This window comes from Sapajus apella, unplaced genomic scaffold (assembly GCF_009761245.1).
Source record: "Sapajus apella isolate SASKATOON/1434 unplaced genomic scaffold, GSC_monkey_1.0 scaffold150, whole genome shotgun sequence".
Lineage (NCBI taxonomy): Eukaryota > Metazoa > Chordata > Mammalia > Primates > Cebidae > Sapajus > Sapajus apella.
The window spans coordinates 1,026,664-1,049,710 of record NW_022437090.1 but is presented as its reverse complement, the minus strand read 5'-3'; the positions used below and the strand labels follow the sequence as shown (position 1 = coordinate 1,049,710).

Genomic DNA, 23,047 nt, shown 5'->3' with positions numbered 1-23,047 from the left:
AAAAAAAAAAAAAAAAAAAAAAAAAGTACAACAGGACCTGATAAATAATTTCAGAGGGCTAGAAGTTTTAAGTCAGGGCCTTCAGTGCTCTTACTGAGGCCCTGGCTTTCTTTGAAAGCCAGGAGGAGTTTTTTCCTATCTGTTCACAGAAAAGTTCCATGTATACTTAATGAAGTGTCTTTTTTTTTTAAACTTTCTTTGGGGAAAACATACCAGAAAAAAAGACTTGAGAACCAGCCACCAGGTAGCAATTGGGTAGTGATGATGGGATGGGACGGTTTGCTTCTGCTGAGGTTCAAATGGTGACATGCAAACCAGGAGGACTATAGGTGACATGCAAACCAGGAGGACCATAAACATATGTGCATATACTCATAAATATGCTTGAAAGTATGCATGACATTTGTCAGCAGAGATGTTGGTTAAGAATTGCTGAATGCTGAAAACGAATTGTTTGGGAATCTTACTCTCCATGGAGTTCAGTTGTAAAATAAGAGATGCAAACATTCGCCACAAACATTTTGGCCATTGGATGAGTTTATTTATTTATTTGGAGCTCAGACGATCCTCTTGCCTGAGCCTCCTGGGCAGTGGGGCTGTAGGCATATACCTCTGTGCCCTGCAAGTTCAGAATGTCATACAGAAAAAAAAACTTAAGTAAAAATATAGATTTAAAGGAAAAATGAGCACCTTTCTGATAAAAGATAAAGAACGATATGCCAAATATTAACCAAACATCTAAAAACTTAAAGGGTTATTCCTGCAGTGATACCCAATGGAGATAATGAAATACACAGAAAGCCGAGTGTAGCAGAGAATCTGAAGCTCTGGGCAGGAGCGCCGATATCCCTTCGTTGACCTATAAATTGTTCCTTAGAGAAGTAGCAAATAGGAGTCTTACACCAAACTTCACCCTCAAGTTAAAAAAAACCCCATGAGTTGTGCAATGAATCACTTTGACTTACGATTTGTGTTCTGAAAGCGCCTGCCGCTAGGTGATACCATGGTTCGCTGCAGTAGGAGAGCGCGGCTGCTGTGCGTGAGTGTGTGCACGCACACAAGTGTGGGGGCGTGCCTGCGTGTGCCGAGACATGTGGTTGTCCAGCAACAGTTACATGACAAATAGCAGTTTGCAATCCTGAACCACAGAGTTTGACTGTTCTGCCTGTTCCAGTTCCTTAACTGATGGCAGATGTCCTCATTAAGGACCATTAGCACATCAGAATGTGTTTGCCGAGCCCAGAAAAGAGCTAACTCCTTTTGGACGTGGACTGAAAGACGTAGTAATCCGGGGTAGCCAGCCCCTCCTGTTGGTGACAGGAGTAGGGAGTGAGGAATACAGGAGGGCTCGGGATTCCTTCAGACTTTCCTGAGAGGGCTCCAGCACGAGTTTGTGTTTCAGTCCGGGAATTCCATCAGAGGAGAATGTGAAACCATAAAGTGGGATTGGACTATGTGTTGAACTACTGTTATTGTGACCCTAAAATAGGTGTTTCTTGATTTCTCTTGGCTGCTCCAGAACCTTATGGTGCACTAGCGGATGGCTGGCTTATAGGGACCATTGCTAGCTCCCAAGAAAGAACTCACCACAGGAGTGAATGAAGTGGAGATCCTGGAGGAGAGAGGGTGGAAGGAGGCCACTGCTGGAATGATAGGAGCGCACCCGGAGGGCTGGACCCCCAGAGGGATTGTGAGATAGCAGGGGGTCCTGAAAAGTCACCGAGGCCCCGGATTAACCTTGCTTCTTGACCACCTGTTGGCAGATCTTTGCCGATGCTCTCATGCACTCCGAGTCCCCAAAGACTCTTGGTTATTTGTGCTGTCTCGAGCCGCGTCTGTAAATGTCACGAGTGGGCTCATGAACGCAGGAGAGGCATGGGGTGCCACCTGGTGATGCCCAGCCTGCATTAGTCTAGATTTGTATTTCCCACTTCCATGCTACTAATCCACGGTGTAAACTTGGCTGAAGTTTTCCCCGACTTTTGTGGTTGATCCCATTATCCCTTTGTGCCCTGCCAGAGGGCAGTGTGTGTATAAAGGTCTTCTGAAGCCTGAGCTGCTAAATGATTAACACTGGCTTGGGCTGCTTAGCAGGGTCAGACGAGAGCGTTGACCTTTAGTCTGTAGGTAAGAGGCCAAGATGCAAGTGGAGAAGAGATTTTTTTTTTTCCCAAGGAATGAAAGTACGTGAGAAAAGGAACATGTAGCCTTTTAGATCGGGAGCTGCTTTTTCTTTTTCTTTTTTTGACATGGAGTCTCGCTCTGTTCCCCAGGCTGGAGTACAGTGGTATAATCTCAGCTCACTGCAACCTCTGCCTCCTGAGTTCAAGTGATTTTTTTTTTTTTTTTTTTGAGACGGAGTCTCACTCTGTGGCCCAGGCTGGAGTGCAGTGGTATGATCTCAGCTCCCTGCAGCCTCTACCTCTCAGGTTCAAGTGATTCTCGTGCTTCAGGCTCCCAAGTAGCTGGGATTACAAGTGCACGCCACCACGCCCGGGTAATTTTTTGTATTTTTAGTAGAGATGGGGCTTCACCATGTTGGCCAGGCTTTGAACTCCTGATCTCAGGTGATTCATCTGCCTCAGCCTCCCAAAGTGCTTGAGATGACAGGCGTGAGCCACCACACCTGGTCAGGAGCTATTTTTTTTTAATCAATGTTCACTAACATAGGGGGAAAATCATCCTGTTAATGAAAAGCAGCTTAATTGAGTGTTTTAGTTTGAGAGATCCCGTACCTACTGGAATAATGGCAGAGTCATGACCTCTGACACCAGATGGATTGGGACTTCCTACCCAACCCTACAGTTCCTAGCTGTGTGGCTTTGGCACCCTGACCTCTCTGAGGCTGTCACCTCATCGGAAGTAAAAACCATTGGCTGATCTCGGATCCTTTTGAGGATTAAATTAGATATAATTTATGAAAGCTAGCACCTCTTAGGCACTTAATAAAAGCAGTTTCCCTTCCTTCTTCCTCTTCTGCTTTTGAAAGTTAAGATTTGGGGGTACTATAAATAAAGCCAGTGAGCCAATGTATTTTGGTGTGGAATTCTGGCCAGTTAAAGGAGCAGGGGAACAGGGGGGATCTAGTCAGAAGTGGCAGGTTCACCAACTCCGTGCGGCTCCGGCAGGCTTGGAAGGTTGCAGGCACAAACAAAACGGGCAGTGGAAAACCTCTAAATTCAAAAAAGAAAAAAGCTTACAAAAAACATTGGTGGAGTTTGTTGGCCAAACATTTCAGGCGCCGTCTGAAGACTTGGGAGCCCAGGAATTTGGGAAATACTACCCTTTCTTCGTTTTCAGTGGTAGAAACCCCAAACTTCCTGCTCTGAAAAGTGGGAGGCCATTAGGGTTTTTCATTTTTTAAAAATTTTTTGCCAAGGAAAGTGTAGTTTCTTTCCCTGGGTTGGTGCTGCCATCTCACGTCTCTACGTGGCGTTGCGACTTTGCCTCTGGGTGCCCTCAGCCCGGTGAAATTGAACCGAGAGTTAGAGGTGCTCCATTTTAACCTGAGACTTCAAAGACGAAGGTATGTAGTGACAGTGTTTTAAAAACCAATGTAGGACCAGCCTGACCAACATGGAGAAACCCTGTCTCTACTAAAAATATAAAAAATTAGCCGGGAGTGGTGGCGGGCACCTGTAATCCTAGCTACTCGGGCGGCTGAGGCGGGAGAATTGCTTGAACCTGGGAGGCAGAGGTTGCAGTGAGCCGAGATCGCACTATTGCACTCCAGCCTGGGCAACAAGCAAAACTCTGTCACAAAAAATAAAGCCAATTTAGGCCCGGCACGGTGGCTCATGCCTATGATTGCAGCACTTTGGGAGGCCAAGGCAGGTGGATGTCCTGAGCTCAGGAGTTCGAGACCACCCTGGGCAACATGATGAAACTCCGTTCTCTACTAAAGTACAAAAAATTAGCCAGATGTGGTGATGCATGCCTGTAGTCCCAGCTACTTGGGAGGCTGAGGCAGGAGAATTGCTTGAGGTTGCAGAGGTTTCAGCTAGGCTAGATCACACCAGTGCACTCCAGCCTGGGCAACAGAGTGAGATGTCATCTCACAGAAACCCCCAAAACAAAACAAAACGAAACAAAAATTTAGCTTAGGCATACACTTTTTTTCTTTATAGTGGTAAAGAATCTACTCTTTATGTTTTTTTCTCCCTTTTCATGTTGAAGCTTTCAGAGACAGAGTGTTATTTTTAATTAATTAATTTTTTTTTGTGAGAGAGTCTCACTCTGTCACCAGGCTGGAGTGCAGTGGTGCCCTCTTGGCTCACTGCAACCTCTGCCTGCTGGGTTCAAGCGATTCTCCTGCCTCAGCCTCCTGAGCAGCTGGGACTATAGGCATGTGCCACCAGGCCCAGGTAATTTTTTATTTTTAGTAGAGACAGGGTTTCACCATGTTGGCCAGGATAGTCTCAGTCTCTTGACCTTGTCATCTGTCCGCCTCGGCCTCCCAAAGTGCTGGGATTACAGGCATGAGCCACCACACCCAGCCGAGAGTGTTATTGGATGTAGGTACCAGACACCTACCTAGCAATTTCTTTCTGTGTGCAGTGACTCCAACCTTTTCCTTATATTAATATTTTCTTTGCTTTCTGGTAATTCACAGTGGAGATACTATACCAGTAGATTCTAGCTCTTGAGGTTCTGAGTAAAATGCTCGTGAAAACCAGCATTTGCCCTTTACTCACATTTGCCCTTTATTTGCACGTATATCATTATCCTTTACAGCTCTTTTGCCATTTCTGTTTTGTTATTGTGGAGATGTTTGCAAACATACCTTGCTGGAATGGTTTGGAAAGAGGCCAGGTTTTGGGAGGTGTGGAGATGGTACCCACAGAAAGAGACTGAGGGGCTTCTGGACAAGGATGAGAAGGAGAGGCTTGTGGACGTGTTCAAAGCTAGCTTGAGCTAAGGGCTGTGCCCACAGATGTCCTCTTGATGTGAGTCTGGCCAAGGGAGTGGGGTGTGGGGTGGGAGGGACACACAGAGTGGAACTAGCCCTCTAAGCGCTGGGGGCAGGGCAGTCAGCATGGATGCTGAGGTCTCTGGAAACCCTGGTGTTCCGTGCCTGCCGTGACCCCACAGCACCTGGTATGCACTTTGCACATATCCACTCCTCAGCTGAATCCTAACTGAAAAAGCGAATGGAAGGGAGCAGAGGACCAGAACAGCACAGATAGGAACTGAGAAGCTGCGCGTGTTCTGCAGGAGGAGGGCAACCTGCGTTTGCAAAGCGCAGGATCTCCCTCATCCCCTTCTGCCAGCAGTGTCAGACCTGGGAGCACTGCAGGCCAGCTGGTCCCTTGCTAGAAACCCACTTGGGGCTTGCTCAGTTTCTTGCACCAACTGGCTTTGCCACCTGAACAAATCACGTTCCACATTAGTTTCTTCAAGTGTAAGACGAGGGGAGCTTGGTTTCTTTCTTTCTTTCTTTCTTTTTTTTTTTTTTTTTTTTTTTGAGTCAGAGTCTTGTTCTGTGCCTAGGCTGGAGTGCAGTGGTATAATCTCGGCTCACTGCAGCCTCCGCCTCCTGGGTTTAAATGATTCTCCTGCCTCAGCATCCCGAGTAGCTGGGACTACGCCAGCATATGTGGCTAATTTTGTATTTTTAGTAGGGACAGGGTTTTACCATATTGGCCAAGCTGGTCTTGAACTCCTGACCTCAAGTGATCCACCTACCTCAGCCTCCCAGAGTGCTGGGATTACAGGTGTGGGCCACCACACTTGACCAAGCTTGGTAAGGTTCTGTGGCTCTTTGCAGCTTTGAGCCAGCTGAGCTTGAGAATCTATGTGTATTGGACAGACGTCCTCAAGCTTTGACCCGGCAGTATCGTTTCCCAGAAGTTGCCCTCCGGAAGCCATGGTTGATGTGTGTGTGCTGACGTTTAGCTCACGATGCTCACTGCAGGCAGAGTAGTTTAGACAGTGGAGCATTGGCGTACAGCATTTGGGTAGAATAAATAATAAGACATTGGAATAGGAATGATGCCCCACCTAGGGAAATGCTATGTGGCTTCTAAATGTATTTTTATAAAATAATAATGATACAGTAAAACTCACACAGTTAAGTAAAAATACAGTTTACCAAACAACAGTCCCATTTTTACAGAAATAAAAAGTGTAAATACACGCACAGAAGGAAGCCTGGCCTGCCGTCTGGGAAGAGTGCGCCTCCTAGGGGGCAGTTCCTGAGTGGTTTTTCTGTGTGCACATCAGTATTTTCCGATTGTCCTACCAGGAACGGTATCACCTTTGTAAAAAGGAAGGATGGTAGAAGTTGACTTTAAAGGGTTTGCTCATTTTTGCTCACCCTCCCTGGCTCCTGCTGTGTGGGACTTCCTCCTGAAAGCTTCCTGATTCCCCCAGGTGATGGGCAGAGGCCTCAGTGTCCCCTTCGCCTCCGCAGGAGAGGCAGCAGCATGGCGAGCGTCTTGTCCCGGCGCCTTGGAAAGCGATCCCTCCTGGGAGCCCGGGTATTGGGACCCAGTGCCTCGGAAGGGCCCTCGGCTGCCCCACCCTTGGAGCCGCTGCTAGAGGGGGCCGCTCCCCAGCCTTTCATCGGGTCCGATGACACCCCCTGCCAGGAGCAGCCCAAGGAAGTCCTCAAGGCTCCCAGCACCTCAGGCCTTCAGCAGGTGGCCTTTCAGCCTGGGCAGAAGGTAGGTTGATCCCAGTGTGGACGGCTGTCCCATCTCGCGAGTCTTGCAGTGGCGGCTGGGGTACCCTAGTAACAGGCCGGAAACTTTGGGCACCGTTTTGAGTGCAGACCTTTTCCCTCTAGCCACAGGGTGCCTAGGCAGCAGACCGCCCCAGAGAATGTGGCACCGTTAGCAGACCTAGAGCTTCTCTGCCACCGTGTTGTCTGTAGAAGGTGGCGAGAGCTGGCATCTGACGCCTTGGGCTTTGTCCTTCACAGAACCTCAGTTTGAAGGCTGGTCATAGCTCTGTTTCTCTTCATCTCCCTCAATTTGCAACTTGACCAAACAAACGAAAGCATCTCAGGCTTATGGGAGTTGGAGAACGTTGCATCTTTGAATTCCCTTTAGACACTTTGAAGAGTCAGAGATGTTTGCGTAGTTGGATTTGGTGGTGATTTCCTTGTCCAGCGTCCCCGCCCCTGTGCCAGGGTCCTGGGTCTGGTGTTACCATGAGGTCCAGGTGCCTGGGGTTCCCTTCTGTTGCCCTCTGAAGGCTTCCTAAATACTGTACCTCTGTCTCCCTGCCAGCCCTGTGCCTGCCAGGCCTCTCTGTCTGTGAGGGAAAGTAGCCTGCCAACTTCCAGGTCCCCCTGGCGAGAGGTTGGCCTGCTTCTGCACCCTGCCACCTTGTCCCCAGGTGGACTCCGCACTCTCTGAGTGCAGGATAATGAGCAATTCAGCGTGGCAGCTGGGCACCAGCAGACAGGCAGTGCATCTGAGGGAAGGAAGGCAGGAGGATGAGCACAGATTCCAGATTCAGAGGAAGTCCCGGAAACTGACATATTTGCCGTCTGCCAGCCTAGAGAAGTGCTACGGACCTGTCTTGGGAGGAATTGGGCCAGTGTGGTGCTCAGGTGGGAAGCAGGTACCTGGGAGCATATGCTGGAATAAAAGACGAGTGAGGCAGAGAAGACAGTTCGCGGCAGGCAGACCCTGGCTCCTGGGACTTGGGGTGCATGAGAACTTCACAGTGAGACACATCCAGGGCTGACCGCCACTGCTGTTCCTCTTCCTGCAGGTTTATGTGTGCTACGGGGGTCAAGAGTGCCTGGGACTGGTGGAGCAGCACAGCTGGACAGAGGGGCAGGTGACCGTCTGGCTGCTGGAGCAGAAGCTGCAGGTCTGCTGCAGGGCGGAGGAGGTATGGCTTGCAGAGCTGCCGTGCCCTTGTCCCCAGGCACCACCCCTGGAGCCCGGACTCCAGGCGCTGGCATACAGGCCCGTCTCCAGGAACATCGATGTCCCTAAGAGGTTTGTGTGGGAGAAGAAACTGGGTTTCAAAAGTTGCGTGGGTGGTGAGGTATGAGGGTGTGGGTGCCTTGTGGTGGGGAAGAAATGTGATGTCATTGGTGTCTGGGTGCCAAGATACTGGGACAAATGGGGCACAGAAAAGGGGCATCTTTTTAAGAAAGCCAGAGTGGCATCTTTTCTTCTTTTTTTTTTTTTTTTTTTCCAAGACACAGTCTCACTGTTGCCCAGGTTGGAGTGCGGTGGCACAACGTGGGCTCACTGTAACCTCCACCTCCTGGGTTCAAGTGATTCTCCCACCTTAGCCTCCCAAGTAACTGGGATTACAGGCGTCCACCACCACGCCTGGTTAATTTTTGTATTTTTTGGTAGTGATGGGGTTTCACCATGTTGGCCAGGCTGGTCTCGAACTCCCGACCTCTGGTGATCCACCCATCTTGGCCTCCCAGACTGTTGGGATTACAGGTGAGAGTCACTGTGCTTGACCCAGAGTGTCATCTTTCCAATAACCCTCTTATGGGCGATGTATCTTTTGTTGGGCAAAAGGCTATTTTTTCTCCTTCCATGCTTAAATTAGTTCATAGTTTATGATAAGAGACAGGGAAAAAATGGCTTAAATCAGGCATCAGCAAACGTTTTTTGAATGGGCCAGATAGGCTTCGTGGACTGAACAGTCTCTGTCTCCGCTGCCCAGCTCTGCTGTGATGTCCAAACAGCCAGGGTGATGCAGAAACAAATAGTTGTGGCTGTCCTCCAATGAAACCTCATTGGTGGTCCCTCACATTTCAGTTTTATGTACTTTTCATGTGTCACATGTCAAGAAATAGTATTCCTTCTTTTGATTTTTAAAACCCTTTAGGCCAAGTGCAATGGCTCCACCTGTAACTCCACCACTTTGGGAGGATTGCTTGAGTCCAGGAGTTTGAGACCGGTCTGGGCAACATAGCAAGACTTTGACTCTACAAAAAATATAAAAAATTAGGCAGGCGTGGTGGCTTTTGCCTGTAGCCCCAGCTACTTAGGAGGCTGAGGCAGGAGGATCCCTTGAGCTCAGGTGGTTGAGGCTGCAGTGAGCAGTGATGGTGCCACTATACTCTAGCCTGGGAGACAGAGCAAGACTCTGCTCTAAAAACAAAAACAAAACTAAACAAGCTGAGTGTGGTGGCTCACACCTGTAATCCCAGCCTTTTGGGAGACTGAGGTGGGCAGATCACTTGAGGTCAGGAGTTCGAGATCGGCCTGCCAACATGATGAAACACTGTCTCTACTAAAAATACAAAAATTAGCTGGGCGTGGTGGCACACGCCTGTAATCCCAGCTACTTGGGAGGCTGAAGTACGAGAATGACTTGAAACCAACCTGGGCAACAGAGTGTGATTCCATATCAAAACAAACAAAACACAGAACCAAAGCATTTCAAAGTGTAAAACCATTCTTAGCTTGAAACCCTACAGAAACAAGCAGCAGACTGCACAGCCTGCAGTGTGCTTACCCCAGCTTAGATATTTCAAACCATTGGTGTTGAATGAGGAACGTATTTTGCTTTAGAATTTTATGACTTTTTTCTAAGAATATATATCCTAATTTCTATGTTATATGCTCTATGTACATTGATCTTCTAAGATTTAAAAAGAAAATCTGCCAACAGAAATTGTCTTATATACAAGATGTACAAGCATTCACACCCCATCCCGCCTCTCCTCTGTTTGTCTGTGAGTGCTACAAAACACAGCAGACCCAGTATTTTGAAGCCAGATCAGAGGAGCAATATTTGCAATTGTATATGCAGTGGAATACAGGCAAAGAATTTGCTTTTCTGTTTTGTGGAAATGAAAATTGAAAGGTCATGCAAAAATAGAGATGCTAATATGTTTAATGTATTAATAGTCTTATATGTTTAATGTATTAATAGTCTTATATGTTTAATGTATTAATAGTCTTATATGTTTAATGTATTAATAGTCTTAAATGTTTAATAGTCTTGGTTTAGTTGCCTGACAACCAAGTCATATATTTTGGTGGGCCTCAATTGTAAGGAATAAATTAAGATAGCCCTTTGAAACAGACCCCTTAGAAGTTTATTTCAGACTAACTTTTCCTAATACTTTAGCATTAACTTCTAGACAGCTCTAATTTTGCTTCCAAAAATGTGGTGATATATAGATTTTTTAAAAATTACATGTAACATTTTATAGAACTCTGCTGTATAAAGTATGGACATTTGCATTGGGAGATTTATTTTACTTTATTTTTTGAGATGGAATCTTGTTCTGTTGCCCAGGCTGGAGTGCAGTGGTGTGATCTCGGCTCACTGCAGCCTCCATCCCCTGGGTTCAAGCGATTCTCCTGCATCAGTCTCCCTAGTAGGTGGGACTACAGGTGTGCACCACCATGCCCTGCTAATTTTTTGTATTTTTAGTAGAGGCAGGGTTTCACTGTATTAGCCAGGCTGGTCTTGATCTCCTGACCTCAGGATCCACCTGCCTTGGCCTCCCAAAGTGCTGGGATTACAGGTGTGAGCTACCGTGCACAGCCAGGAGATTGATCTTAGTGCTTCTGGTTTATTTGCACATTGACTTGGGTAGTAGGTTCTGTTGATGTTCAAAAGCTGTCAGAATGCTTCACCATTTTTCTTGGTGGGGTGGGAGAAGGTGGTTAGTTGTATAATTGTTTCCTCTTAAATTTAAATGTGGGTCAAGGAAGGGAGGTAATTGTTGTGCTTTTGAATTCCAGTGGGCGTCTTTTGTCCCTGTGTTTATTTCGTTTTGAGCCTATTCTCTTTCCCCTAAATGAAGTTCTCCTTTTTAAGCTGCAGAGTCAGGCAGCAAACTCATGGGAGAATGGGGCTGTCTCAGGGTGTCACAGTGGGATGGGACCCACCAGCTTATACTGGGGCTGCCTAATGTTATAAGCATCACTCAGAATGGGTACTGCTCAGGAAGAAGGGGAGACCTCCATGTTTCACTTAGTTTATATGATCCGAGCACCCACTGGCTTGACTGGAGTCAGGGGGACTTGGAGGGGATAGTCCAGAAGTGTAAGATGATCATGTGAAACTGGCCAGAAGCGGTGTCTCGTTTTGCTGGGAGCATGGGCCCGCTGTTCCAGGAAGTAACCTTTCCCACTCCTGCATGTGAATCCAGGAAGTCGGACGCAGTGGAAATGGATGAGATGATGGCGGCCATGGTGCTGACGTCCCTGTCCTGCAGCCCTGTTGTGCAGAGTCCTCCCAGGGCCGAGGCCAACTTCTCTGGTGAGCAAGTGGGGCGCGGCTGGGTTCCAGACATGGCAGAGGCCCCGGCAGACTTCCTCTGTGCACAGCAGTAGGTGCCTGCGTCACCGGCCTGGCAGTAGGATTTCCAGGGACTCCTCCCACTGGCACCTGCCACTGGCTGCATGCCGTGGAGTTAGACGCTTCTGTTCTTTTTCCTCAGTTTCCTCATCTGGGGAGGAGCGTCCTGGTGCAATGTGGCCAGTGGAGTGAGTTCCTTCATGGGAGTGACTGAGCCCAGCACTTCATTGGGGCCTGAATGAGGCCAATAGAGGAATATTTAGTTGACAAAGTAGAAATGTGCTAAGTGGCCTCATAATGGTCTCAAAAAATACATGCCCTCATTCCAGGTGCCTAGTTCAGCCTCACAAATTAGTGTGGGCCTACGGGACAGGGACCTGAAATGAATGAGCTAACGTCTAATATAAGTCTAACTGCTTAATAAAAACTAGTGGTTGACTTCAAGGCAAATTATTAATTAAAACAAAATTTCTATAGTTGTAACCCCAAAATACTTTAATATGAGGGGAAGAAGGGTTGCTGGGCATTTGTCATTAGTTTGGCAAGACTGCTAGTGAACCTGAAGTTTTTTGGGAAATTCATGGCAGGGCTGGCCTACCTTACTCCCAGGGAAGAACTTTTCATTGGTGGACACCTAACTGAATTGCAAGCGGCTTAAAAGCTTACAGGAAAATATGGAGTCTGAGCACATGGCAGGAGGAAAGTGGCCTTCCTAAGTATCCCTTATAAGGAATCTTCCAAAATAGAAATTAAACATAAAGGAGAGAGAAAGCATAGTTGCTTTCTTGGCCCAAAGCTGACCCTCAGGGAGGAGGCCGCTACAGAACGTCAGTGTGCTACGGGGACACCTAGCTGTGAAGCGTAGTATTGCATGCGTGCTGTATTAGTACGAGTGAGATAGGGAAGAGGAAAGGAGTTAATTTCTGTGTTCTCAGGACAGTTTAGGAGATGTGGGTGTTTGGGTGGAAAGATCCAGGAAAGTGTCCTAAAGGGAAAGAAAAGAAAATTGTTGACTCCAGTTCCCATTAGGAGGGTATGTATAGTACATGCATACACAAGTGTACGTCAGCATGGAAGCATCTCACTGAATGTGTGCCATCATCCTGATTTTAAGTCCCTTCGTAAAAAAAAAAAAAGTTACTGTCTATTAAAGATTTTTTTTGATTACAGTGTATTTTCAGTCTTACAGCTGAAGTCAGTGGAAATATAAGGCTTCCTTGGCCTAATTATCTTGAAGTGTTCTGTGAAGCATGGCCTATACAGCCACCAAAACCTTAACTAAGAGGGTGGTGGATACAGTTTGCACAGAAGCTGCCTGTTCCCGTTGGTTTCTGTGTGGTCAGGGAGGCGTGTGTCTGTGCATGTCTGTGTGTAGAAAACAGAGGGCTATAAATACTTCTCAAAGGTCCACTTGTAAGCACTCTGCTGCGCATTTGTAGAGGAGTACTTTGTTTTCATGGTATAGAATGTGTATTTATTGCCTGTGTCCTAGAAAAACGTGTGATCAAAGATGGAGTCCCTTACAACTTATACATTAACTTATCCATATAGATAACTTTTGGCTTTGTTACCTTTTGCCTCCTTTTGCCACGCAGATTTCATGCATTTGAGCCGTTATGAGTGGTTCCTCATAACAGGAAGGAACTGCTGCATTTGTAGGGGGTGCCTACTGCGTGACCCCAGAGTCCTGACCATCCTGCGTGCAGCGATGGAGGATTCCGCTGTCTGCCTTTCTCTCGCTGATAGTTTTCCTATCAGTGGATGTGCGTGGGCCTTTCGCATGTTGGCCTGTTGGATGATTCTTGTGTTTTGCCCTGAATGTGTCCCCTTCTCTAAGCACACGTGCAGACGTAGGAACCTCTTGGTTCCCAGGAAGGGACAGTGATGGCTGTGAGACAGACAGCGGTATGTGGGGTGGGGAGGGGAGAGTTCTTCATCCATCTCCTTCTTTTTGGGTGGGCTTCTTCTGGGATGTGCGATGGAAGGAGAGCCTGGACTGGAAACGTGGGCAGACGGGAGCCTGTGCCAGGCAGATCCCTGTTTAGCACTGAAGCAGTCAGGACTGTGAGCGGGAGGAGAGAAGGGCAGTAGGATCTTATCCTGCCACAAACGATGTGCTGGTAGACCTTGGCATCCAGGGCTAGGAGGCTCTGTGGAACGCCCCTATTGGGAGTTGGGGCTTTTGAGGACAGGTCGTTTTTTTCCCCCTCTCTTGGTATTTCCACATATCATAATTTCAGATTCTCCTCTGTTATAAATTCACCTGATGTTTGGCCTAGGAGTGAGAGTGTGGGTTGGGCCTGCACAGCCTGCAGATGTGCCATTTAAAAACGGAAGATGCTCTATGTCTGCTGATATCCTTCCTCTTGCTCAGAGGCATTCAGGCGCCCAGGAGCTGTTTCAGGGCCATGTCAGGCCCGAAAGCCCCCTGCCACCTTGCGGTGATCAGAATTCCCCGTGAAGCCTGTCTTTCCTCCTCCAAACGTGTCACCTCTTGATTAAAGCAGGTTCCACCTGGGCTGCAGCCAGGACTGGGAAACGTTGCACCCTCCGGAGGGTTGCCAAGGCCGAGTGGTTTGTTCCACTCACGGGTTTTTATGGCCTGGCCTGGGTTTAGATGATTGAAAAGCATTTTTCAGGAAAGCTGGTCAAGAAGCCCTTTAAGTTGGCTTCAGCTGTAGGAAAATGCTCCAGCTATAGGAAAATACCCAACACTCTGGGTGTGCCCGTTCTCAACCAGGCCTGGAGGCTGCAGAGGCTTTGCCCCTCCCCACATCCCCCTTTTAGTTAATGTATCAAGTGAGAAACAGGCAGCACTTTGGGAGGCTGAGGCAGGAGGATCACTTGCGGACAGGCATTTGAGACCGGCCAGGGCAACAGAGCAAGACCCCCATCACTAAAAAGAAATTTGTTTAAAAAGAGAGAAATACGTTTTAATGAGGTTCTCTTTGCATGAATCCTGTACAAAGTGAAGTCGCATGTGTGTCTGCTGGTCAGTGATGACCAGGTGGCTGTAGCAGGAAGTGTCTGAAGGGCAGAGCAGTTCTACCAGGAGAAATTGCTGCTGTGAGGAACCCCTCTCCATGTTGACTGAAGCTCACAGGGAGAGTTTGCCCAGGGACAAGCCTGTGAGCGTCCTCTCACCTTCTGTTCGTCTGGCCAGCTTCCCGCACGGCCTGCGACCCGTGGAAGGAGAGCGGTGATGTCTCGGACAGCGGTAGCAGCACCACCAGCGGTCACTGGAGCGGGAGCAGTGGCGTCTCCACCCCCTCGCCCCCCCACCCCCAGGCCAGCCCCAAGTATTTGGGGGAGGCCTTTGGTTCTCCCCAAACTGATCATGGCTTTGAGACGGATCCTGACCCTTTCCTGTTGGACGAACCAGCTCCACGAAAAAGAAAGGTATGTGATTGCAGAGTCAGTGTGAGTCCAGGCCAGAGCGGACGGCGTCAGTGTGAGTCCAGGCCAGAGCGGGCGGCGTCTGTGTGAGTCCAGGCCAGAGCGGGCGGCGTCTGTGTGAGTCCAGGCCAGAGCGGACGGCGTCAGTGTGAGTCCAGGCCAGAGCGGGCGGCGTCAGTGTGAGTCCAGGCCAGAGCGGGCGGCGTCAGTGTGAGTCCAGGCCAGAGCGGGCGGCGTCTGTGTGGGGACAGCCAGCCACGGAGGGGAGAGGGCCCTGCAGGCCCTAGATAGTCTTGGGTTTGCTCCCCTTTCAGATTTATTTTTTTGAGACGGAGCCTTGCTCTATCACCCAGGCTGGAGTGCAGTGGCCTCGGCCCATTGCAACCTCTGCCTCCCGGGTTCAAGCAGTTCTCTTGCCTCAGCTTCCTGAGTAGCTGGGATTATAGGCACGCGCCACTATGCCCAGCTAATTTTTGTATTTTTAGTAGAAACCATGTTGGTCAGGCTGGTCTTGAACTCCTGACTTGGTAATCCACCTGCTTCGGCCTCCCAAAGTGTTGGGATCAGAGAGTGAGCCACCACGCCCGGTCCCATTTTGGTTTTCTGTTGCTGCTTCTGTTACTTGGTGATATTCCCAGGATTCTCCTCCTCCTATTTAAAGCCTCTTCCGTTTTAGCCTCCACCCCGATCCCTGCCTTCTTTCCTGTGTGCCTGCAGACTCCTGCGCGGGAGCGACCTCCAGCGGGGTCTCAGCCACAGCATCAAGCACCACTGTTGGCCGCTAGGACCATCTCTTAGGTTGGGGCTTTCTGGCCCCCAGTTGGAAGTTTCTCTGGTCCCAGGGAACCTCCTTCCTGGATGTTTTTGTTGGGTCGGGCTGGGACAGCAGCCAGTTTGAGTCCCCACTGGGTAAGGGTGAGCGAGAGCTAAGGAGAAAGGCATACCCACTCACCCCGTCTTCCTTTCCCCTAGAACTCCGTGAAGGTGATGTACAAGTGCCTGTGGCCAAACTGTGGCAAAGTGCTGCGCTCCATTGTGGGCATCAAAAGACACGTCAAAGCCCTCCATCTGGGGTAGGTGCGAGCCCGGGGCCTCCAGCTGGGGTGGTGTGCAGCGTTCCTCCACCTTGCTGCAACCCTGTAACCCATGGCCCATAGTGCTTTCAGGAATGTGGCTTGCTGGGAACACCCCCTGGGGTCTCTTCCCGGCCCCCTGGGAAAGACATACTGGTGAGCGTTGTTGCTGTTGACGGGAAGGGAGCTCTGACCGTCTCAGGGATATCTTCTTGCCTCCCTGCAGGAAGCCAGATGTTTTAGTTCTGGGTAGAAACAGGGTCATTTGGTTCAGTTGCTGGTGAGACCTCGTTTCCAACATGTTTAGTGGCCGAGCACTGCACCACCGAGTCTTCCTCCGGAGAGGGTCTCTGCGAGCCCCGCCCTGGGGCCTCGGCTGTGTTCTGTGCAGAGCGAGCTTGCAGGCTGCAGTGGTAGGAGCTGACTCACACACAGCCCTGGGGGAGAAAGCGTGACTACAGGCAGGTGGGGCCCACAGAGGGCTCATGGTCGTGCTCAGCGTGGGATGCCTCCTGCCAGAGGAGAGGTTGGCACATGTTCTGGGAGAGGATGAGCTGTAGGTGCCAGGAAAAATAATTCCCCTTGATGTGCAGCACATAATCCTAGTGACACCTGTCAGGACCGGGGCTCCTGGGTGTTCTCTTGGGTTCAGTCCCTGGCTTACTGGGTGGCCTCAAGCAATCACTTCCCTCCCCGCCATGATCCCCGCTGGGTTTGAAGGGGGCAGCGCGCCCCTGATAGTGCCACCCCTCCCTCCCACACAGGGACACGGTGGACTCTGACCAGTTCAAGCGGGAGGAGGATTTCTACTACACAGAGGTGCAGATGAAGGAGGAATCTGCCGCTGCTGCCGCCGCTGCTGCGGGCCCGCCTGTCCCTGGGACCCCCACCGCTGAGCCAGCTCCCACCTCCAGTGTGACAGGCCTGCCCCTGTCCGCTCTTCCACCACCTCTGCACAAAGCCCAGTCCTCCGGCCCAGAACACCCTGGCCCAGAGTCCTCCCTGCCCTCAGGGGCTCTCAGCAAGTCAGCTCCTGGGTCCTTCTGGCACATTCAGGCTGACCATGCGTACCAGGTATGGGGCGGGGTGCGCTGGAGGCTCAGGCTCGAAGCTGACTCATCACGGGCCAGCCTGATCATAGGCCACCGAGCACCCTGATGGAAGGCTGAGCCCTTTGGCTAAATTGCTAATCTCCTCCTCTACAAAGAAACAAAAGGAAACTGATTTCACTGCTCCAGAAATGTGGGAATTCCTGGAGTTCCACATCAGCAACCATCCTGAGTGGTTACTAGAAATCTAGCGGAATCCCAAACTGGGGGATGGATTTGGGCGGGGGAATTGTCACACCTCTGCTTATAAGAGAGGCTGGAGTAGTGGAGTTGGGCTTTCCACAGTGGTGTCTGGGTCCTAGAATTGTGTTCCATGGACAAACAGTCCAGCACACACGTTTGGAATACTCACTACAGGCCGAGAATTGGACTAAGTAAGCTTTTCAGGTGGAAGAAGGTTTAGCCCCTGCCCTTGTGGAGGGCGTGGTTCATATCAAGAGAGAAAGGCATGTGTAACTATGGTTAATTATAACTGGTCAAAGTACTAATTACTAGAGGCATGAGGTGTTGTAGATACCAGAGGGACCAACCTCTTAAGCCCGTGTGGATGAGAAATCACAGAGGGTGACATTTAGGACGATCTTTGCGGCACGTAGCAGGTACTCAAGAAATACGAAGCCTGCTGTGTGCTGGTGTTCTTAAAATCCTTTTGCACCTATTTTATCAATCTCTGGGCCAGTTTGCAAATTAGTTATTAAAAGATATTGCTTCCAATGAGAAAGCCTTTACGAAACGAGCCAGCTCTCCTTGTTAGAAGAGTGGCCACTTAGCAACTTCATGTTTGGCCCGCTTCCAGCCCGAGGTGACCTGTGGGGCCCAGACACGTGGCTGGTGTTTTCACAAATAGCCCTGACCCTGGATACCCAAGAGCAGGCTGCTGCTTTCCAGCCGTTGCTGGGGGATCCCATGTCTTATCCCAGCCCTGCCCCTGGATACAGAAGCCTTGGGGCCTCTCTTGGCACCTGCCATGGCATGTTCTTGGTAGGCGATCCGGTTGAGAAGTTAAATCTTCTGCAGTGATTAGCTCATGAGGCTGGCACGTAGACGAGCTTGGAGGGAAGGGTTCCAGGGTGAGATTGGCGCCTCACAGTCAGGAGGCTACTTCAAAGCGTTGGGTGCTCCAGTGTTGCCCTTGGGAAAGCCGAGTGTGTCCCAGAACGTTCTGATCATTGCACGTATGCAGAGCTGTGCCTTCTGCTGCTGCCCTGAGGCTGTGGGGATTGTGAGCAGACTCCGAATGCCTCCTGAGCTAGAGTCCCGGCTGACGCCCTGGTCTTCCGCAGGCTCTGCCGTCCTTCCAGATCCCCGTCTCGCCCCACATCTACACCAGTGTCAGCTGGGCTGCCGCCCCTTCCTCTGCCTGCTCCCTCTCTCCGGTGAGTGTGCTGGCAGCTCGGCTGGGGCTCGGTATGGCTGAGGGCTGTCCCGCACATCCCAGGGCTGGAGGCCCTCCCTCGGGCACAGGGCGCGCGGCCACAGGTCAGTGTGGCCATCTTGCCTTCAGCCCCCAAACGTGTTGAAGATCTCTTTGTGCCGCCCCCTCCCCGGCACTCCTCATTTGGCCACAGCCCCTTGAGGAGGTGGAAGGAGGTGCTTGTAGAGGATGCCCAGAGCAAGCAGGTTTCTTGCCAAGAAAATCAGGCGAGGCTGGGGTCAGTGCCGGTGCCCATCAGCCCCCAGTGCCCGTGGGTGTTTTAGGATTTTAATGCTGAGGGGAGAGGAAGGGGGAGAATGTGGAGGCCGCGTGGGATGGGTCAGAAATCTCGAGGCCAAAGGGACAAGGGCCGTAGGTGGACCCCAAACTCAGATCAGCGGGCAGTCGTTTTGAACTCTGCCTAGCAGGCACTGGTCTTGAGTTTATCCCGCAGGGCGGTGTCATACTATAAATCACAATGCCAGTGTGCCACTGAGGCAGTTCGAGGCTTCCAGGCATGGCAGCTCCATCCAAGTCCCCTACAGGGAGAACCTCAGAGGGGGCCAGGTCTGGTGGCTCCCCTGTCCTTGTCCTTGGCTGGGTCCTGACTGTGGTGTGAAGGCCTGCTCCTTCCTCACTCTCCTGCCAAGAGCTCCCCTCTGCTGGAGTGTCCTCCCTAAGAAGGCACAAGGCCTCCTGTACCAGAAGGAGCTGGGGACGTGTGGCTGCCTGCCTTTTTCCTGACTGTCCCATGTTCATGGCTCCTCTCCCCATGCCCAGGTCCGGAGCCGGTCGCTAAGCTTCAGCGAGCCCCAGCCACCAGCACCTGCAGTGAAATCTCACCTGATCGTCACTTCTCCACCCCGGGCCCAGAGCGGAGCCAGGTGAGATGTCCACTGTTGTCCCCTGCCTTCTGGTTTCTGTGCCCTGTCTCCAGTGGCAGGGACTCCGACCCCACCCAGGTGAAGTCACCAGGGTTAGTCCCCAGATGGTGGATGCACCGGATAGGACGACCGTTTGGTCAGAGGAGCCTCTGGGCCCTGGTCCTGGTGGCTTTTGCCGGGATCTGCCCCTCCGGCTTCTGCTTATTCTCCCATCCCCGCTCGGTCCACCACCTGCGTGGGACTGTACTTGCATTCCTCTCTTTCTGCAGGAAAGCCCGAGGGGAGGCCAAGAAGTGCCGCAAGGTGTACGGCATCGAGCACCGGGACCAGTGGTGCACGGCCTGCCGGTGGAAGAAGGCCTGCCAGCGCTTCCTGGACTGAGCTGGCCTACAGCCTCTGCTCCGCTCCTGCACTGCCGGCAGCCGCTGACAAGACGCGGAGGGTCACCAGCTCTCGGCAGACGCCGAAAGAGGAAGAACGGCAACGCGGAGCTTGGGCTCTGTTGGCTAAGGTGTAACACTTAAAGCAATTATCTCCCATTGCAGGAACATTTTATTTTTTAAAAAAAGAAACAAAAATATTTTTTTCCCTCTAAAATAGGAGAGAGCCAAAACTGACCAAGGCTATTCAGCAGTGAAGCAGTGACCAAAGAATTAACTGCCCTCCATTTCCCACGGCACCCCTGCTCTGGGGGATTAGCTCGTGCGTAGCAAAAGAGGGAACAGCTCGTTCTGCTTCCTGCTGAGTCCGTGAATTCTTTGCTTTCTCAACTCTTCCAGAAAGGACTGTGAGCAAGATGCATTTACTTTTCTTAAAAAAAAAAAAAAAAAAAAAAAAAAAAAAAAAAAAAAAAGAGTTTCTGGCTGATGGGTGACTCAGAGTGCAGGACTCCCTGGCCGGGGGGGGCGGAAGAGGGGTTTGCTCTTCTCGGAGGGTACCTCCTGCCCCCTGTCTGAGCACCCTGCACGGAAGTCAAAGGAAAGCCCTTTCTTGGTGACAGCGACTTAAATCTGGGTTCCTTCAGACATTGGGTTGCACCCCAACAAATATTAAATGGCTTCTTCTCAAAGCCCAGAGTAAGAGATTTTTTAAAAGACTGTCGCCAAGTAGCTGAGCCGAAAGGCTGATCAGAATTCTCTTTTTGAAATGTGGCAGTTAAACACTACCTTGAGCATTCTCTCCTCTTTCGTTGAGGAAGTCCGTGAGGGTTTGAGCGTCTGGAAACTCTCTGCTCTCACCCGAAGAAGCGCCCTCCTGCCGCCGCCTCCCTCCGGTTGTGGAAAGGACACCTCAGAAATGCTGTGTTTTCTTTTATGATGTATTCAGAAGCCTTTGCTGGTTAAAGTTTCCTTTTATTTGGGTGGCCGGGAGAGACCCAGGGAGGTTCTGGAGGGTCCTTTCTGTCTCCTGGCCCTGCCAAGGGATGTCCCCATTGCTATTTGCTGCCTGAGGATGAAGGCGGTCAAGGGAGCCTTGTACCTGTGAGCTTCAGGATGAGGAAATGACGGGAGCGAGACGTGGGTTTGGATCAGTGGCTACTGGCATTTCGGCCCGTGGTGTTTCTGGAGCCTGCAGGGATTTTTGGGGGACTGGGCTGCGTGCAGGTCGATGAGTGGAGCTGTGCTTGTGGAGGAGGAGGGAGGTCTAGGGAGCTTAGTGCCAGGCCGACCAGCCATGCGTGGAGACAGAGGGAGCCACGCCCAGACCAAGGGGCATGTTTCTGTTTTGGTGTCTCGCTTTCCTCCCTGCGTGACTTACTTGGGGATTCCTCAGGGCTCGCTGGAATGTGACAGTCCACTGCCCAGCTGCCTTGGGAACAATTTCTGGCTTTATGTCCCAGCTGTCAGGGACTCAGGGCAGCCTACCCAGCCACCTCTCCGGGGACGGAGTGTCAGCATCCACCCCTGGGTTGTCATCGAGGCCGTCCTCCCGGTCCTGGGTGAAGATACCTGGACCACCAAGGCTCCCTTGGCCCCTTCATGTGGGAAATAGATGCGTGCTTTGTAAGGCGAGACACTTTGAGTGTTAAGAAATCTGAAGACCTGGCAATAGGTCGGGAAGGGTGTAGTGCCCTAGGTTGGTGACAGAAGAGACAGACACTTAAGCACAGGTGTCTTTGGTGACGGGGTATGTTTTTATAACTTAGTAAAACATGTATGTGGAATTCTGTCTCTTGGTGAAGCTGAAAGCCAGGCCAGCTGAGGTGGCGCAGGGTTCTCCTTCCTGTCCCTTGAACCTCCTTGAGAATTAAGAGCTGGCAGTCAGTGATGGCGTTTCCCAACACCCCTCACTTCCCAGGACACCCTCCCCCCCCGGCTTCCAATCGTCATGGTGAGGTGGGGGAGCGTTCTTGACACGTGGGTACTTCACTCAGGAGGGCCTCCCCCTCCGCTCTCCGTCAGTGTTCACTGCCATCTTGTCTTTAGAAAGCTGTTTGAATTCCTCCCATCCCCAGTTTGGACCGTGTAGATATAACTGGATATACAGATCTTTCTCTTTGTGAGGCCGTTGGTACACAGGGCAGGAGAGAAAGGAGGAGGAAAGGGAGGGAACCATCTGGAAGCCGCGGTGGTTTTGCTTTGTTCTTGTTCTTTGGTTCTGGTGCTGCCCTCTCCGCCCGTGCTCAAGCCCACCCTCCTCCTCCTCGGCCGGCAGCCTCCTTGCTTCCCCTCTGCCCGTGCTGCCATCCCGTGGCTGTCGTGCTGGTTCTTCACACGTGCTCCTCTGTTCTCGGGGTTGCTCCATTCGTGTCTTCTTGGAGGGTGAGTCTGGCTGGGGAACCGACCCAGTGATCACGCCTGTTTTCTTCATCTTGACTCCCTCCTTTCCAGCCTGCCCGGGCAGTGGACGCGGATGGAAGGAGCATGCCGCGGGTGGGCTTTTAGAAATGAACGGGACTGACTTTCAAAGCAGTTATGCTGGCAAACTGTTTATTCCAGCAGTGTGACTTTCTTCCGAACATTTCTTGGAATCGCCTTCAGAGTCTGGGACTGTGTGTTGAGCAGCCGTAAGGATGCCGGACGCTCCTTTAGTGCCTGGAGAGTCCAGTGAATGACGTCTGTGGCCAGGCGAGGTTCCAGGTGCAAAGCAAAAGGACCATTGAAAGTAAGATAGCTTGGATTGAATCATGTGACTTTTAAACTGGTTCAGAAAGCAATTTTGCAATTGCTTCCTGAAAAGCAATTACAAAAAGAAAAAAAAGTCAAAAAAAAAAAAAAAAAAAAAGAAAAAAAGTATTTTAAGCCGCGGCCACACTGTCGTGAGTCTCTAGCTTGAGTCCTTGGAGAACAATATTCATTCAGATGTGGAGACTCTGATTTGTTGGGAGAAATCTGTCCTGTTACTTTCTGGTCATCCCAGGGGTTCTGACTTTACTAGGGGCAAAAAAAAAAAAAAAAAAAAGGAAGAGGGAGATAAATCCCATCTGTGAATTTGTCTTATTGGCGCCTTTTCCCTCAGCTGTCTTCCAAGTATTATTTTTACTGTTAAAAAATTTTTTTAAAAAATGTGAAATGTAATGGTTTTACAGCTTAACAATATGAAATATATTTTATAAGGAATAAAATGGTACCTTGTCTGATTTAACGTATGCCTGTCCATTGCCCCTTCCCCTGCAGAAAATAAGATTCTCACTGTCCTTGTCCTTGGTGTCACACAGGTGGTAGCATGTCACACTGAAGCAAAGCATGACATCGATTCGCTTATACTAACGGTAGGTAATGCTTCCCAGTGACTGGGCTGAGCACGTCCATGGGTTACCTGTTATGTATAACCCGTGAGAGAGGGCTGTCATCGTTCCATTTCCCAGATGAGGAGAGTAAGGCACAGAGGTTAGATAACTTGCCCAGTGTTATAAACTGGGAAATAATGGCACTAGGATTTTAATCCATGCAGTGAGTAGTTTCTGCTGCTTTTCTTGACAACGGG

At 50.4% G+C, this 23,047-nt stretch overlaps 1 protein-coding gene across 6 annotated transcripts in view; it reads left to right on the top strand.

Annotated features, from left to right (window-relative positions):
• The window catches only part of ZNF395 (zinc finger protein 395), a 44,186-nt gene extending 21,481 nt beyond the window's left edge, over nucleotides 1-22,705 (top strand). For 3 of the 6 annotated variants that reach the window (XM_032265403.1, XM_032265401.1, XM_032265402.1), the window contains exons 2-10: nucleotides 6,413-6,665; nucleotides 7,723-7,955; nucleotides 11,096-11,205; nucleotides 14,408-14,643; nucleotides 15,613-15,713; nucleotides 16,478-16,787; nucleotides 18,106-18,198; nucleotides 19,017-19,120; nucleotides 19,390-19,688. In XM_032265403.1, the coding sequence (XP_032121294.1) occupies nucleotides 6,426-6,665; nucleotides 7,723-7,955; nucleotides 11,096-11,205; nucleotides 14,408-14,643; nucleotides 15,613-15,713; nucleotides 16,478-16,787; nucleotides 18,106-18,198; nucleotides 19,017-19,120; nucleotides 19,390-19,501 (1,539 nt within the window). In that variant the 5' untranslated portion in view covers nucleotides 6,413-6,425 and the 3' untranslated portion in view covers nucleotides 19,502-19,688. Of the gene's footprint in view, nucleotides 1-6,372; nucleotides 6,666-7,722; nucleotides 7,956-11,095; nucleotides 11,206-14,407; nucleotides 14,644-15,612; nucleotides 15,714-16,477; nucleotides 16,788-18,105; nucleotides 18,199-19,016; nucleotides 19,121-19,389 lie in introns of all 6 variants that reach the window. The other 3 variants (XM_032265398.1, XM_032265399.1, XM_032265397.1) reach the window with 2 other exon arrangements.
• The last annotated feature ends 342 nt before the right edge of the window (nucleotides 22,706-23,047 follow it).